At 38.2% G+C, this 17,962-nt stretch overlaps 1 protein-coding gene across 2 annotated transcripts in view; it reads right to left on the bottom strand.

Moving 5' to 3' along the window:
- Positions 1-286: 286 nt before the first annotated feature.
- The window catches only part of LOC127649408 (gastrula zinc finger protein XlCGF8.2DB-like), a 66,389-nt gene continuing 48,713 nt past the window's right edge, over positions 287-17,962 (bottom strand). Inside the window, exon 2 of one of the 2 annotated variants that reach the window (XM_052134480.1) lies at positions 287-1,682. In XM_052134480.1, the coding sequence (XP_051990440.1) occupies positions 583-1,682 (1,100 nt within the window). In that variant the 3' untranslated portion in view covers positions 287-582. Of the gene's footprint in view, positions 1,683-15,726; positions 17,199-17,962 lie in introns of those variants that run through there. The other variant, XM_052134481.1, reaches the window with a different exon arrangement.

Below are 17,962 nucleotides of genomic sequence, written 5' to 3'. Positions count from 1 at the left end.
AGAGGGTGGAGAAGTGATCGAGGACCATGCGACGGGGTATCGGAGAACCGGCGAGTAGGTTTTTTTTTCTTCATCTCGCTCTCCTCTCGCTCTCTCACTACATTTATATTGCCAAGCCGGTTCTCGCCTCCTCCTTTCCATTGAACTACGTTACAGTAATGTTAAGTAATGCTTCAATTGAAGCAAGAAGAACTGAACTTTTGAACAAAAAGTATTAACACTTTTAATGTGACAATTTTGCAAAAATTTGATCAGTAAAAATGTTGTCAGATTTTTGTTTGTTTATTTTCAAGTTTCATTTAGACAGATTTATTAGATGGAAGACAGTGTATAACAAAAAATAATTAATACAAAAGTTGTTGCATTTTACAGCATCAACAATAATAGATTTCTAAACAAATACCTTGACTTCCCTTTTGTTTGTTGAAAAAGTACAAATGTCCTTCTACCCCTTACGTAGAATAACAGTAACCGAACATTGTAATTGTTCTTTTCAGAGAATGCCCATTTTGGTTTTTTTTCATTTTCTTTCTTTTTTCTAAATTTTATCACATTTCAAAGGAAAATAAAGACAAACTTTGTTCACTTTGACAACCCTGGACAATGTTTTTTTCTATGAGTCAGTAGAGTGCTTGATTGGGTGAAACTCTTCCCACATGAAGTGCAGTGGTACGGCTTTTCTCCAGTATGCACTCTCTCATGTGCTTTCATGTCTCCAGAATTAGTGAAACCCTTTCCACATGAAGTGCAGTGGTATGGCTTCTCTCCAGTATGCACTCTCACATGTGCTTCCAGGGCTCCTGACTGACTGAATCTTTTTCCACAATGTGAACACTTATAAGGTTTTTCTCCAGTGTGGATTCTTTTGTGACGTTCCAAGTTATAAGCTTTGTAAAAGGCCTTCCCACATTCAGAGCACACATGATCTCTCACACCGGTATGTTTTGTCTGGTGCTCTTTAAAATTGTGCACATAGGAAAAACTTTTTCCACAAAGTGAACACAAGTAAGGTCTCTCATTTGCATGAATTCTCAAGTGTGTTCTTAGGAGTGATGCTGAAGAAAATGTTTTGCTGCACTGATCACAGCTATATGACTTTTCTCCAGAGTGCAAGGACAGATGATTTTTTAGACTACATGCCCATTTGAAACACTTCCCACACTGATGGCATGTTAAAGGCTTTTCGTCAGTGTGAATTCTCATGTGCTTAGTAACACTTTCTTTATGTGTAAAACTCATCCCACACTGATGGCATTTGAAAGGCTTTTCGCCAGTGTGAATTCTCATGTGCTTAGGAACACTTTCTTTATGTGTAAAACTCATTCCACACCGATGGCATTTGAAAGGCTTCTCTCCGGTGTGAATTCTCATGTGATTAATAAGACCTGATTTACGTGTAAATGTATTCCCACATTGATCACAGGTGAAAGGCTTCTCACCAGTGTGAATTATTATGTGCTTAGTAAAATTTTCTTTACGTTTGAAACTCTTCCCACACTGATGGCAAGTGAAAGAATTTTTGGCTCTTGTTCTTTTAGTTCCTTTTTTTGAGAAATTATTTTCAGCCTGTGAGCCACTAAAAGTGTTTTGTTCCATTTTGAAACTATAAAGTGTCTGATCTGTACGGTGTTTCTCTTCCACTTCATTCAGTTCTTGACTTTCTTCTTTAATATTCATCAGATCTAAAATGAAAACATAAAAAGGACAAATATTAAAATTATGAAAATAAAACTCACCTAAAATTTTATAGCAGAAATCTATGAAAAGTTATTATTATGTGATGTTTTTGTATGTGATCTGAGATGCAAGGTCTCGGGAATTCAATGTTACATGGATTTTGTTTTATTTTAAAACCATTTATATTATTACCATCTATACTGTTTTTCTTAGATTGATTACATGGTTATTTATACAGTTCCTATGAGCTGTAGCCTCGAGGGATTACTTTTTATAGTAAACATTTTATATAGTTATAATAGTATTTGCAAATATTATTTTAAAGTAGACCAAATTACTTATATAAAATATAGCCTATAAATTAGGAGTGTAACAGTTCAGTTTTCTCATGGTTTAGTTTTTAAATTTTTCAAAGAGCCACTGTCTACCACATTTAGAGCATATTTTTCTTCATATCATCTGAAATACATTTTTAGCACAATATACATTTCAAATCATTAATAGGGGCAGAACTGCAATAATTCTTTGAACATAACTTGTTTGTTTAAAAGTAAATATCCAAGGGTTAGCTAATTTAAAAGTATACTCAGTTTAGGATATAATCCCACATAAGCGTGACCTCTTCTTGATGAAATTTTGCCAATTTCATAATCTTCAACTGATGTTTGACTCTATGATGCTCCACACTACAGCTCAGTGGTTGGCAGTACTGCACCATAAGCTGTGTAGGATATTTGGTACTGATGAATTTAGAAGGGAACTGTTAAAGTGCCCTCCTTTTCATACCATTATATGTAAGGAACTACAGGGTCTTGAAATTTATGAGCTATGAAATAAATTAAACTGTCCTTATTGTACAGTATTAGGTAATGAAATGTATAATGAATTAGTCGTGTTGACAACCATTATAAATTAGATAAATGGCAAATAACTAGATTATTTGTCATTATAAAATTCTCCACCATTAAATTCGTAATACGTCTCGTTGTATCCGCTCACAATTTCTGTAAGGAATTTCATTTAATATGTGAATTATGATTAATTCACTTATTGGAGTAATATTATTCTCAAGGTTTATTTACTGTCACACGTATTTAGGTACAGCTTTGAAGCTAAATCTTTTTGAAACAGGGCTGAGATTATTTATCAAAATTTACCAGTCATTCATTTTTGAATACAGACAAACTTTATTGCTATTCTAAACATAAATCTAATCTAACACATATATACATAAGACAGGTTGTGAGAAGAGTGACAGAATTTGAAATTAATGATCAATACAGTGATTGTTGACAAAGCCTTAAGAACCATTTAACCTTATTTAAGTCTACATCGATTTGCTATCGGATTACCCAAAGTATTTAACAAATACACCATCACTTTGAGCACAATATTGGAAATGTACTTGCGTGTAGTGGTGTTTCCTTGCGTTCTTTGTGTTGCTTGGTTCTTGGTTGAAAGTTTGTTCCGTCAATGTTTTGGACCTCTGTAAGATCGGATAGTTATTGTCTGTATGAATGATGAGGTTGCCTTTGAAGCGAGGCCTTCTCATGGGTGTGTAAACCGTAGAGAGTGACAATCTTTCTCTGTATTTCGAGTCCCGAGCTTCCTTGGACCTCACATATCATGGATCTGGTTCCGACGAGATCCGGAGAAGACCACGAGGGAAGAGTCAGAGCGAAGTCTGAGCAGTCAGAAGAGCAGGATAGACAAGCAGAGAGGGAAGACAAGAGAGCGATGTTCTTCCTGTTTGGAAACATTTGAACTGAAATTGGCCCAATCCCCAAAGGTGTCCTGCGCCAATCAGAAGTTACTTTTCAGAGTCACATGGTCAACTGGGCTGTTGATTTTATGGTCCTTTGTTTCAGATTCTTTTACAAAATTCCAGCTCAAAATAGTGCATGTTTAAACATGAACTTTTATATCTTGCAAATGGTACAAGAGACATGAAACCTTTACATACTAAACATTACATTCATTCGTATAATATCCATGGATATTATACGTGTAGGTAACAAAAAATGTAAATCCCTGGTTACAAATCATACTGGTTAATTCCTTGGTTATACAACATGGATAAAACATTACACATTTTAAAGAGGTACATCAGGCTATAATCATTAATTTGTCATTTATACAATTTACCACAGTTCAAAGCAAGCCTAGGTATTGTATAAATCGTGTACAGTATTTAAATGCATTCTGTACAATTTTGAAGGTTCAAATCGGTAAAGTACTGTGACTTTGTGTAGAATCTGGATTAAGATAAAATGTGTTAGCATTCAAGTCGTGCAAATCTGATGGTCTTTTGGAAATCTTTCAAAGAGAAGACTGCTTTAACACTATGTGGAAGTTCAATAGGTCATGCTGAGGTGCCTTTCTGACCAATGACCCTTTTTGCTTTAAATTAGCAGTGGGGCAAATGGGGCAGTGGTGGCTCAGTGGTTGAGGCTCAGGGTTACTGACCAGAAGGTTGGGGGTTCAAGCCCCAGCACCACCAAGATGCCACTGTTGGGCCCTTGAGCAAGGCACTTAACTCCAGGTTGCTCCGGGGTGATTGTCCCTGTAACAAGTGCACTGTAAGTCGCTTTGGATAAAAGCGTCTGCCAAATGTAAAATTAGGTTGTTTAGAGAGTCTTAACCCTGTGGGGTCGAAGGACGCGTGTCCTGCTGGATTTTTTCACCATTACAGCGCAAACAACATAAAATTATCAGTCATTTTGGGGCATACAGATAAGTGTAAGACAACATTAGAGACTATAAAGGGTCTTCTTTTATAAAAAATTTTTGCGAGCATATATCTGAAACACGTCACAAAAATGAACTGAAACTCCGCGAATACTTATCACACAAACATGAAACATATGTCTAAAGAAAGCTTAAAATGTCTACTTTTAAATAAAACAATTCAAATTTAAAACAAATATTTCCCTGCAATGTAATCCGTATGAAACAAAGCAATGTACAGTTTTCCTGGCTCAGCTAATTTATCTCTAATTTAGTAAAGGTGAACTCTTCTATGGCGGTGTTAAATCTCACGTTCAGCTCTGCCAATTGAGCGGAATGTCCGGCAGCATCCTTCAACAATCGAACCTGATCCTGAATTCTTTGGCACACACTTATTTTGCCATTTCTTGTGCTTGGCACTCTCCCCGTGTTTAATTAAGCTCTTGTGCTTAAAATGTGTGGATTCAGTGGCGAAGGCAGTGTTACCTGCAACCTCTGTCACACAGACTTTACAGTGAGCCTTTTTTATAGCGGAGACACTCGAAGTCTTTCAGCCACTCACTCCGAAAACTGTAAGCCTTCTTTTCTGCTGGTGGTTCCAGATTCACCACATGATCGCCATCACCAACTTCAGGAGTTACATTAGCTGTAACTTTAGGCGGCTTACAAAATAAATCTCTCAGTGTTCTATTCATCTTCTCTCTTCAGCTCTTAACATTTTGCATGCTAGTTAGCTGGGTCATTATACGAAAACGTGCCATTTTGTGTCCCTCAGAAAAAAAAAGCTCTGTAAATCTTAATAAACCATAAAACAAATAAAATATTTTATAATTTAGTTTCCAAAATATGTCTCATAATATAAGAATAAATTAATTTCTGTATCTTTTGTTTTTAAAGGATTTTAATCACATTTTTGTGCAAAGCATCTTGCAGAAATGTTGAAAATGGCCTGTCCCTCAGTATGATTTTTCTACTTCTACTTGCTATCGAGGCCAAAAAAGTCAAACTATTGTAACACTCTCCAATATTAAAGTTGAGTTTACACTAATATGGGATCTTCCGTACCGTTTCTAGAGATAGGTTGAGTGGAGAAAATAAATAGCAACACTGATGAAAAATCAATAAACCCAAGTGTATTAACAAAACCAATAATATTTACAATAATTACAAACAAGGTGTATATACAAGTAAGGTCAGGAAAGGTCCCATGAAATCCATCCCCCAAGTGTGACCTGGTTCTGTCACTTGTGTATGCTGTAGGAAACCACTTGGTTTGGTATTTTCGTGTTTATATTTTTGACAGGTATCGCATCCTTTGACATACTGCCAGACATCCTTATGGACAGTAGGCCACCACGCCACCTCCAAGAGCCTCAGCAGTGTTTTTAGTCGTCCCAGATGTCCTCCCAGTGGGTTATCATGAAAGTAATGTAAGAAACCAGGAATTAATGCCTGAGGAACAACCAGTTGGAATTTATTTCCATTGTTCTTGACAGGAACCCGGCGATATAGCACCCCCTGGTGGACCTCAAAGGTTATTTGGTTTTCTTGAACCTTTCTGGTTTTTTGGGCCAGTTGGAGGAGAGACACCGTATTGTCATGTCTTTGTGCTTGTGAGATTTCCTGTAACGTGTGGGGTATGTCAGAGGCACATTTTGATTTGATTATGGCTAGACAGGGCACACCTTCACTTTCAGGAGCTTCACAGACTCGTGACAAGGCATCTGGTCCTAGGTTCAGACATCCTCTTCTGTGATGTACTTGGAAGATGAATTGCTGTAATCTAAGAGTCCACCGGGTCAGCCGAGAGGAGGTTTTAGGGCTGTTGAAGGCCCAAGTTAAGGCAGCATGGTCGCTGTAAACGTCGAACTGTCTTCCTTCCAGGTAATGTTTCCACTTTTCCACCGCCCAGACTACAGCTAGACACTCTTTTTCAGCCGTTGAATAATTCAGTTCAGGTCCACGCAATGTTCGGTGATGCGTATGCTATTACCCGTTCCCCTCAGAAGTTTGCTGGGTAATAATGGCTCCTAAGCCCACATCACTGGCATCTGTATGAACCTGGAAAGGTTGATTGAGGTCAGGTTGCATCAATACTGGGGGTTCTGTAATATTTGTTTCATATTCTCCAGGCTGGTTTGGCACTCAGGCGTCCAATCCCATTTAACTCCTTTCTTTTTAGATTGTTTAAGGGAGCTGTGATGTCGGCAAAATGGGGAATGAACTTGTGGTACCACCCGGCTAATCCCAAGAAGCGTTGGAGGGCTTTAATGTCTTTGGGAGGAGGATAGTCAGCAACCGCTCTGGTCTTTTCAGGATCGACCTCCACTCCTTTCTCTGAGACTATATGTCCAAGAAACTTCAGCTGCTTCTTAAAGAAGTGACACTTCTTCATGTTCAGAGTAAGTGATGCTTGGTTTAGTCGTTGCAGGATGGTGTTCAGATGTTGTACATGTTCTGATAAAGACCTTGAGTAGATTATGATGTCATCAATGTACACCGAAACAAAACTTCCCTCTCAACTCTGCTAGGACCTTCTCCATCAGCCTCTGGAAGGTGGCAGCGGCATTCCGTAATCCATAAGGCATGGAGCGGAACTGGAATAGACCTTGGGAGGTGATGAAGGCTGTTTTGGCTTTACTGGCTTCCTCCATTTCAACCTGCCAGTACCCTGACTGCAAATCCAATGTGCTGAACCAGGAGGCCTTCCATGGATTCTAAGATGTCGTGAATAATTGGCATTGGATAAGCGTCAGGTACGGTCTTACTATTCAGTCTCCTATAGTCCACACAGAACCTGTAGGAACCATCGGGTTTGGGGACCAGGACTACAGGTGATGACCAAGGAGAGAAAGAAGGCTCGATGATCTGGTCTCAGTAGCATTTGTTCTACTTGTGCATCAATAATCTTCTTCTTGAATGGTGAGACCCTATAAGCTCTGGATCTCATGGGCATTTCATCGGACAGTGTAATTTTGTGCTGTTCCACAGATGTTTTTCCCAGGACTTGAGAGGTGGTACGAGGCCAATTATCCATCAGCTTCCGTAATTCCTCCTGATTGTCGGAGTCCCAGCTGGGAACAACTTGTGTGGGTAAGTCATATGTAGGTGGATTCCAGGTTGGAGGTAAGGCATAATATAGACTCACCTCAGCGGTCGTACCCATGTTTTCACCCATCAGATGTGAAGACAGCATCGGATTTATAAGTGCATTTAGGAATGGATGATAAACATATCCTTTGCCCATTTTCAGACCATATCTCCAGTGTCCCACGTCCACTATGGCTTCAGCGGCTCTCAGGAAGTCCAGACCAGCTATAAGGGGAAAGGCCAGGTGAGCATCCTTCATAACATAGGTGTCCAACCTGCATATCTTTTCATGCCACTCATAACAGACTGTCTTCCTGTTGATCGCCTGGTGCATTTTTCCATCAGCCATAATGAACTGTTGAAGGAGGCCTGGAGTGTAAGGTTTTGTTTCCCTCCTAATTGTCTCCACAGGCTTTCCTGCATAAGGGTGTATGTGCTCCCTGTATCCAGTACCGCCTTCACCTCTCGTCCTTCTATAGTTATTGGCACTACTAGAAGGGATGTCATAGGGTGTGCTTGAGCAATGGATACTCCTGCTAGATTTTTTGAGGTATGGCGTTCAGGTGGTCTTTTATTTGTTGTTTCATTGCTGTTCAATTTACCCACTCCAGCAGTGACGTCATAGGTAGCGTTGCATCTGTTAACAGGTGGGACTTTAAGTCGTGTTGCTGGTATGGGAGTTTTCAAGGCCTTGACTGTAGATGGGGAAGAGGCAGGGTAAAAAGTCTGTACTTGAGATCGAGATGGGGTACTGGTGAATCTTATTTTTTTCATTTGCTTTTCCCATCTTGCATCTCTCCGCAGGAAACAATCAACCACCGCTCTCTCCAACTTCTCTATAGACCTCTGGAAATGATCTTCTAAGTCTGCTAAGCTAGCGTCCACTGACTCCCGGAAACTAGTTTCCCTATTAAGGGAACTATCTACAGACTGTTGTAATTCCTGTTCATTATGTTGTATTTTTGCATTAAGAGCCAATAAATCCACCTTGAGTTTATCAATCTCCATTTGCATTGTTTGTACAACATTTATGTTCACCATTTCTTTTTCAACATTATCATCCTCATCAGAATTATATAATGAACTTATTATAGATGCTATTTCATCTGTCGGGTTTCGTCTGGTAACAAACCGGCCCGCAGTGAAATCAGCATCCTCAGTTTCCTCAGAGCTACACCTTAACTCATTCTCAATTTCATCATTATGTACATTAATTACTGCTCCATTTACCTGTGTCATGTCTTCCATATTTATCAACACCAAAAAAAAAACACTATCAACAAATAGAAACGGCACGTAGTTCCCCGTACGGGCCACCACAATGTAACACTCTCTAATATTAAAGTTGAGTTTACAGTAATATGGGATCTTCCGTACCGTTTCTAGAGATAGGTTGAGTGGAGAAAATAAATAGCAACACTGATGAAAAATCAATAAACCCAAGTGTATTAACAAAACCAATAATATTTACAATAATAACAAACAAGGTGTATATACAAGTAAAAGTGAAGTCCGGTGTGCACAGAGTTATATACAGTGTTCAGATCAGCCTCACCGGGTGTTTGTATAGTCCGTGAGCACGATCAAGTGATGGAATGATGAAGTGATGTCAGACCAATGTCCTCTGATAAAAAGGTAATCCTGGCAACGAGCCAAACGAAAATACTTCCAAAGAGGAACGGCGTCTCAGCGCTCCCAGGTCAGTCACCAGCGTAATCCAATGTGTATGTATATATGGTGTGAGCGTACTCGCAAATGAGCGCCGACAACCGGCATAGCGGTTCTTTAAATAGAAACTGAAAGTTACTGCCTGTTTACGTGGCAGGAAAACACGTAAGATGAATTCACGCGAAGATCTCGCGTGAACAGAGATCGGGGATAAACACACAACAGCTGAGGGATATAACAGGTTACAGGGGAAAGTAATACAACTAATAGGCAAAACATGACTAAACATAATTAGTTTGATGTCATTGAACCATATATAAAACATCCCCTTATGTGGCCACGCTACACTATCATAAAAAAACATATACTTGTATAAAGCCTTAAGTGTCAGTTCATTAGTCATGAATGGATTTTATTCTTAACATGTCAAATTGTGAAAAAAAAAACACAATTTAGTCGGGTCCCTAGGTTCTCGTCAACCGTTACTTTTTATGAAAACACCTCTTTAAAGATAATGGACTGTTCCAAAAGTTGCATCAGTTCCAGGAAGTGACATCATCTGCCTTTCTTGAAGTTAATGGTAGAAGACAAGTGTTCTCTTCTTTTTCTGAATTTTATTTGAGTTTATGTAATGTCTGAAAGATGGGGACACACTCATTGTGTCAGCCCTGTTACCAGAAATGCATACGTTAAAAAGTTATTTGTACATATTTAAAAATGTACATATATAACAACATTTAAGCCTCTCATTAAGGCACATAATGTGGTGTCATTACCTATACCTCATGGCTCGTAATAGCCGCCAATAAAATTTTTCGTCAACCCTGTTACCATTCCAGGGTAACAGGGTTTGACGGAAGTATGATTTTGTGTGTCTTACCCATGTTGTATACCCAAGAAGGGTTAAATCAAGGGCAACTGGACTTGGTACTTCCATATTTGAAGATATTTTGCCTCTCATCCAAGAGGTTTCTTCAGTTCTAAATGACTGATGGGGAGTGCCAAGCGTACCTATTAAGCCCACCAAAATCTAAGTCTAGGTTTTTTTCATAGATATTGACATAGTTTATAAGAAAAATAATTTGTTAAAATGCAAGATTTATCTCTCATTTGAAAATGTATTAATTAGTTAATGTACAATTTAGAATATAAAATTAAGATAATTTAGGAATAAAGTCAGAAGTCTGGCATGGGCTTAATTGGTACTTTGGCACCATTTAAGCCCGCATGTGTTCCAAATAAGCCCACATCCTCATTGATTCACAAAATGTAAAAATTAGTTGATTTAGTACTTTTTATTGTGCCCACATTGAGAAATGTTAAGTTTTTTTCATTTAAGCTTAGCTTGTATTGGCTATAGTTTGCATGCGTTTTGTGGCACTGTACCATTTAAGCCCATCTTTAAAAAAAAGTTAATTTATGAAAATAATCTTCTCTACAAAACAAGTTATGATGTATTTATTTGTAAATTAATGTAAAATGAATCACAAAACATTTAGTGTTTGCAGTTCACATGCTTAATTCTTTGGCAGTCCATCTTTCTGTAAGGCTAATGGTTTGACCTAGAGATTAGCTTTGAAGCAAGCTAATAAAACTCATCTTTCCATTTAAAGGAAAATGATATAAAATGATAAATTATTATTTGTTCATACACAAAAAACAGCCAAAGAAATGGCTGAAAATTGCAGAAATGTGTTGATTTCTGAAGGGTCCTGAAACACCAAAGTTTTGAGGTGACTTTGTTTGAGGTCCCCTGATACAGCATGCACATGGGTGGGGCTAACTCAACATTGCCAAACATGTTCAATTGATCATTTAATTGCAATGTAACTGTTTTAATAAAACAATTGGTTTACATTTACATCCGCAGAATCATCATCATTTTTCATAATTTTGATGCTAAAATATCTCAAAAGAGCTGTCTCCAAAATATGCTGATTAGTCATGTTGACTTAAAGGTTTATGAATGTCCAATTAAGACTCCATTACACCCATAACTGTTACTCAAACAAGCAGTATAACCAATACGGTAACTGTTGTCAACCCTGTTACTGATGTGTCAACCCTGTTACTTGTATAATATTCTAATATTATTTAAAAAATGAAAATAAAAAAGTAATCAACTAATTGTATATGTTTAGTGAGAGAGGCTAATAATCCACTCAAAGTTGAATTTAGGTGTTTTATTTTTGTTTGCTTACATTTTTCTTAAAACAGAAGATGCTGGGAGAGTGTCATTTGCAAATGAACGGGGGTATTTTTCACAGTATATCATATTTGAACTATACATGTATTTAAAACCTTTTCAAATAGTAAATAATATGTCGGTAACAGGGTTGACCAAACACACACATTTACGTTGGTTATATGAAAAAAGTCAAAAAAATAAGATAGCCTGAGATGGCATGGCACATTTTCCTGAGAGTCAAGGATCTACTTCATCCAAAAAGGGGCTTAAAGATTTTCAAAACAGTACTTTGAAAATCAGACATTAAAAGTGGGAAATGGCACGTTTTCGTATAATGACCCAGCTCCCTGTCACGTGACATGGAGCACGGTGAAAAGGAGTGATTGACGGCTAATATTAACCAATCCAAAATCTGCATTAGATTTAAGAATGTAAAGATCAAGAATGTAAAGTTAAATTGGTTATGTAATGTTGAATGTAGCGGATGACTGGTCACTGGATCAGCTCACAGCAGGCACATAGTGCAGTAATTAGCGAATATTTTGTAGAGAAATTAATTGTGTCCCAACAATTATTTGCTTTCGCACAGATGCTCCCAAATATATTTTGAGGATGCCCAGATGACATTTCGGGAGCATATGCGACCAAAATGGTTGCAATTTCGAGACTTGTATCCTATTCACCTGCAGTGTCTTGACAAATAAAGCAAATTATCTAATTTTAATTAGTCAACACCTAATTTGCATATCAATGTGGCAATTGTGATGACGTTATTAAACACAAATTTGACTGTATTCACCTGTAAAGTCTCCAATAAGTACAGTATATTGGCCTGTATGGCCATGATATATTGCCCAATCCAATATATTATTGGATATATTGCCTTAAATCTACTTATAGACTTTATCTAGACTTTAGCTAACCTATTACATTAGCTAGTCGCTCATATTGTCATGAATGTTAGCAAGACACAAGTTAACTATATTTGCTTTTGGCTAATTAGCTGTATAGTCGAGGCACTGTACACGACGCGGAGGGAGGGAGGGAGGGCGGGCAATCGACAAAATCTCATCTACCGACCTGATGTTTTTATTCAATAAATATATTTGTTTGACAGGGAAGCTGTGCGCAAACAGGAATATATATATTAATTTATTTATAAAAATAAAAAAAAAAACAGAAAAAAGGGCACTTTCTCTCGAGGAAGAAAAAGGGCAGGTGCTCAAGCCCCCTTTGATGTCTATGTGTGCACGTGCCTGCATACTGTGGCCAGTGGTGACTAGATTTTAAAGGATTGTCTCAATTATTTGTGATCGCATTTGCAACCATATTATTCATCTTTTAATTTAAAGCAGCATGTAACAGGGTCCAATGCATAATCGAGGTCCAATGCATAATCCAATGCACAAGATCCTAACCCTCTTTAAATGAAAGGAAAAAAGCAATAAAAATAATGAAGTGATTAAAAAAATCATATAAATGACCACCTCCCTAAATACACAGACTTAACCATCTACATGACCCCATTTGCCATCATGCAAGTTCACAACAGGTGAAAAATTACTTATAGCCTACAAATTAAACAATTATAAATAAAAAGAATCATCATAATAAATAAGCCTAATAAATGCCCTTATGTTCCCAAAAAATGCTAACAAATGTGTTCTTATCGAATGTGTTTTTATTGCATTTTGGTAATACAGTTTATGCTGGAATAAGAAAATAGAAATACATTTTAGGTTCGAGATGAACGTATTATTTATTAAATTATGATTTAATCACTTTCGACTTTGTTTCTTTAATACCAAATATATTTACATTTATACACTTGGCAGACACTTTTATCCAAAGTGACTTACAGTGCACTTATTACAGGGACAATCCCCCAGAGCATCCTGGAGTTAAGTGTCTTACTCAAGAACACAATGGTGGTGACTGTGGGGATCGAACCAACGACCTTCTGATTAACAGTTGTGTTAATGTACTGCACACAACTGTTAATCAGAAGGTCGTTGGTTCGTTATTACTGAACCAGAAGAGTAGCGTTCACAAGGCATGCTAAATGAGTGGAAATAACGTAAAACTAAACTCACAGCACCTCCTGAGATGATCAGAGATAATTTGCAATTCTCATAGACGACATTATTCCTGCAAACAGTTCAGACGTATGAAACAGCAAAAAAAGAGTGAAAACTCTTTACTTGCGTTTACTCCATGAGACAGGCTCGCGCTGCACACCTCTGAACAAACAGTGAATCAGACACAAGCAATGACGGCTTTTCTTTTGTCCGTTCTTAAAAATATAATAAAGAGTGTTTCTTCAAGCACATGTCTTTGTGACTAACAGCATTTCTTGTCATGTGTCACTCGCCTGTTGTAGGTAGATGAGCAAAATTACTCGCACATGAAATATATTTGGACGAGGAGCCGCAAACTGGATTGAGCCTCATTGCATTTTGCAGTGACTGTGCTATTTCACACCCTGGGTGCACATAAAAAATAACGAACATTCATGAAATCGCTCATAGAAAATGCCCTTAAACACTACTTTCAACAGTTATTGGGACACGAAGCCCAGAACTCTATGAATGTGCATGTCTTGGAGAAGAACTTTCATTGCACTCGTGAACAGCAGAGCTCACTACGCACATATAATATCAGACGTGCATCGGCGGCGTTTCTTTCGTCTGTTCTTCAAAATATAGTCAGGTTTTGTCAAATGTGCATCTGTGTCTAATTTCTTGTAATATATCACTCCAAGAAGTCTTACAGGTCGCTTTTCACAGTGCATCAGCAAAATCTCTGCATGAAAATCCGCATTTGCCGGATGTTCATTTCAAACCTTGTTCACTAGGTGTAGCTATGTGACAAATTTAGAAGGAAATCAAAACTGTCATTGACTTCAAGCTTTGCAATCGCATTAACATTTTCTGCAGGAAAATTATCTCTAGAAAGTTTTAAACGAACATGTGAACAGTGCGACACCCGGCGAGCCACTTGATTTTGAACAAAGAGCCACTTGTGGCTCGCGAGCCATAGGTTCCCGACCCCTGGTTTAGAGTAATCTAAAAATAGAGGACACTTTTGTGTCAGATCATAAAAGCATTCATTTTGACATAGTATTTACAGATAAAATATAATATATATAATATAAATCCTATATTTCAGAGCAAGATCTTTATAACATTGTACATGAGTTGAAACCATCTAGTTGCCATATGTTGTTTCTTTAAGACTTTTCAAGGAATTCTATACTTAGGTTGCAAATAACTATAGACCAGTCTCAAAATAACCTTTCATCTCTAAAATATTAGAGAAAGCTGTAGCTAAACAATAATTAGATTTAGTGAAGGTTAACAATATTGCTGAAAAAATTCAGTCAGGTTTTAGAGAAAACCACAGTACAGAAACTGCCCTTCTTAGAATGACCAATTAGGGGACTTATTGATGGCAGTCTTGGTGGAGGTTGCTGGAGAGTGCTCCATTTAAGTGTTGCTTGATTTAACTGCAGTGTTTGATACAGTAGATAACTCCGTTTTAATTGATACATTAAAGAGATGGGTGGGAATATTTGGGGTGGCTTTGGACTGGTTTGTTTCCTACTTGTCGAATAGGAAAGTTGTACTATCTGTTAGAGATGAGATGTCCTCCTCTTTAAAAATGAATTGCAGTGTTCCCCAAGGATCCCGGTTAGGGCTATTATTGTTTTCACTATACTATATGTTAAAGCTTGGTTCTGTGACTCGAAAATACAATTAAAATTTTCATTGCTATGATGATGACCTGCAATTGTATTTGTTGTAGAATCCCAATGATCTGATTAATTTAAATGTTCCTCAAGCTTGTACGGCATACTGTATATAAAAAAATTAGATGGCATGTCATTTTCTTCAGTTAAATACTGATTAAAGAGATGTTGAGTTATCAGACAGGAGGTTTGTTTATTAGGTGCTACTAGTTACAAATGAAAAAGGGAAACAAAATGCACACAGCAGCCAGGAGGTCTCAGGAGGTTAAGACCTTATGAAACAGTTAGACCTCTTAGATCTTGTCATGAACTGTTGGCTGTTCCAAGATGCAGATACAAAACTAAAGGTGATAGAGCCTTTGTAATGAAGGCCCCATGATTATGCAACAGCCTGCACTGGGATATTAGATCAGCTGAACCCATGTCCGTTTTTAAGTCTCGTTTAAAAACTCATTTGTATAGACATGCTTTTATTACAATGTGAATGTTTTGTGTTTTACGGTGCATTTTTGATGTATATTTTGTGAAGCACTTTGATCGAAATCACAAAAAGGTGCTATAAATATAAAGATCTTTTACTGATCTCATGCAGATTCCATTCATACAAAGAGGCAGAAAGCATGATTTTTATTGAATATACAGCACAAGCAAATGACAGGTACAGACACTGAACTGTTTAAGTATACAGAAAACAAATACCAGTGATCACTAAGAAAATAGACAAAACATAACTTAATTGTCTATTTATTCAAAACTTCTATCCTCAGTCTAAATTATATTATTACACTTTACGCTGTGATTAAAAGGATGAAAGTAAAGCAATGCAGAGCTCGTATAGTTAGAACAATCCAGGAGCAAATCTTCTGCCTACGTCCCCATAAGTACAACAGATAACGTACGTCTGATCAGCGCCAAAATCAACAAATATAAGAATTGCACATGGCTGTAACGTTTTCCATGTTGTGGTGCCTGTGTTGTTGTGTGCTCTCACTGTAACTGACTTCAACCCCTATTAAGAAAAGATCAACAGAAAAGCGTCTGTCACTTTCTCAGCTGATCTCCTTTGTTCACAAATTTGTATGTCATCTGTACTTGGACAGACAGATAGCGACAACTCCAAAACCTGTGGTAGATTCTTACTGCGCATGTAGTGTAAATGTCCTCATAAAGTACAATGGTATGGCCTCTCACCAGTATGCATTGTCTCATGTTTTTTCAGGCTTCCTGAACTAGTGAAACTCTTCTCACATGAAGTGCAGTGGTATGGCTTCTCTCCAGTATGCACTCTCTCATGTGCTTTCAGGGCTCCTGACTGACTGAAACTCTTTCCACAATGTGAACACTTGTAAGGTTTTTCTCTAGTATGGATTCTTTTGTGGCGTTCCAAGTCAAAAGCTCTGTGAAAAGCCTTCCCACACTCCGAGCACACATGATCTCTCACACCAGTATGTATGTTCTGGTGCTCTTTTAAAGTGTGAAGCTGTGAAAAAGTCTTTCCACAAACTGAACACAAGTAGGGCTTCTCATCTGCATGACCTTTCAGGTGAGTTCTCAAGATTGATGTTGAAGAAAATGTTTTGCTGCACTGATCACAGCTATATAACTTTTCTCCAGAGTGCAAGGACAGATGCGTTTTGAGATTACATGCCTGTCTGAAACTCTTCCCACAATGAGGGCATGTGAAAGGCTTCTCTCCGGTGTGAATTCTCATGTGCTTATGAAGACTTGCTTTACGTGTAAAAGTATTCCCACACTGATGGCAGGTGAAAGGCTTCTCACCAGTGTGACTTCTTATGTGCCTAGTAAGATTTTCTTTGCGTTTGAAACTCTTCATACAATGCCGGCAGGAGAAGGGCTTCTCTACAGTGTGATTACTCATGTGACGCTTAAGATCTGCTTTATGTCCAAAACTCTTTCCACACTGATGGCAGGTGAAATAATTTTTTACTGTTGTTCTTTTAGTTCTTTTTTGTGATAAATGATTTGGTGAGTCACTAAAATACTTTTGCTTTGTTTTGAAACTATAAAGTGTCTGATCTGGATGGTGTTTCTCTTCCACTTCATTCAGTTCTGGACATTCCTCTTTCACTTGCATCAGATCTAAAAAATAAACACAAAATGATATTTTATTTCAAAAGGACAAATATTACAATTAAGGATATAAAATTCACCCCAATTTTTATAGAAGAAATGTACAAGTGTCCACAAGAAACGTCTAAGTTACGTATGTAACCTCCGTTCCCCGATGGAGGGAACGAGATTTTGTGTCAGAGAAGCGACACTAGGGGTCTCTCTTGAGCGCCGATATTCACCTCTGATCTATGAAAAAAGGCCAATGAGAAGTTGGCAGCCGGTATTTGCATGTCCCGCCCCCGGACATACGGGTATTTAGGCGGCGCAAATACAGGAGATCATTCAGGATTTTTCTGAGGAGCCGGAAATGGTCCGGCCACAACAGTGGCTCGGCTCAGCAACGTGGCGGGGAAGACACAACGTCTCGTTTCCTCCATCGGGGAATGGAGGTTACATACGTAACCTAGACGTTCCCCTTCTGTCGCTCTCTCCACGTTGTGTCAGAGAAGCGACACTAGGGGTCCACTTATAAAAGTGCCATGCGCTGAGCCGTGTACGTGAACTGTTGATACAGGAGCGAGCAGGTATTCTTACGTGCAGGACGACCAACTGTATCAGGCTGCACGTACCCTTCCCCAATGCCCCATTCAAGCCATCAGAATCCTTTTTGTTACCCTGAAAGGGCGAACAAGGTGATGGCCGCCAACCTGGGAACGGGCCAGCCTGGCTGGGCCTCTTTTCTCTCCATGTTTCTCGCATAGAGCAACTACGGCCGGGGCTTAGCCCTTCTT

This window comes from Xyrauchen texanus, chromosome 9, assembly GCF_025860055.1.
Source record: "Xyrauchen texanus isolate HMW12.3.18 chromosome 9, RBS_HiC_50CHRs, whole genome shotgun sequence".
Lineage (NCBI taxonomy): Eukaryota > Metazoa > Chordata > Actinopteri > Cypriniformes > Catostomidae > Xyrauchen > Xyrauchen texanus.
Note: the sequence above shows the minus strand (reverse complement) of the source record. Positions and strands in the feature narration are given on the sequence as shown.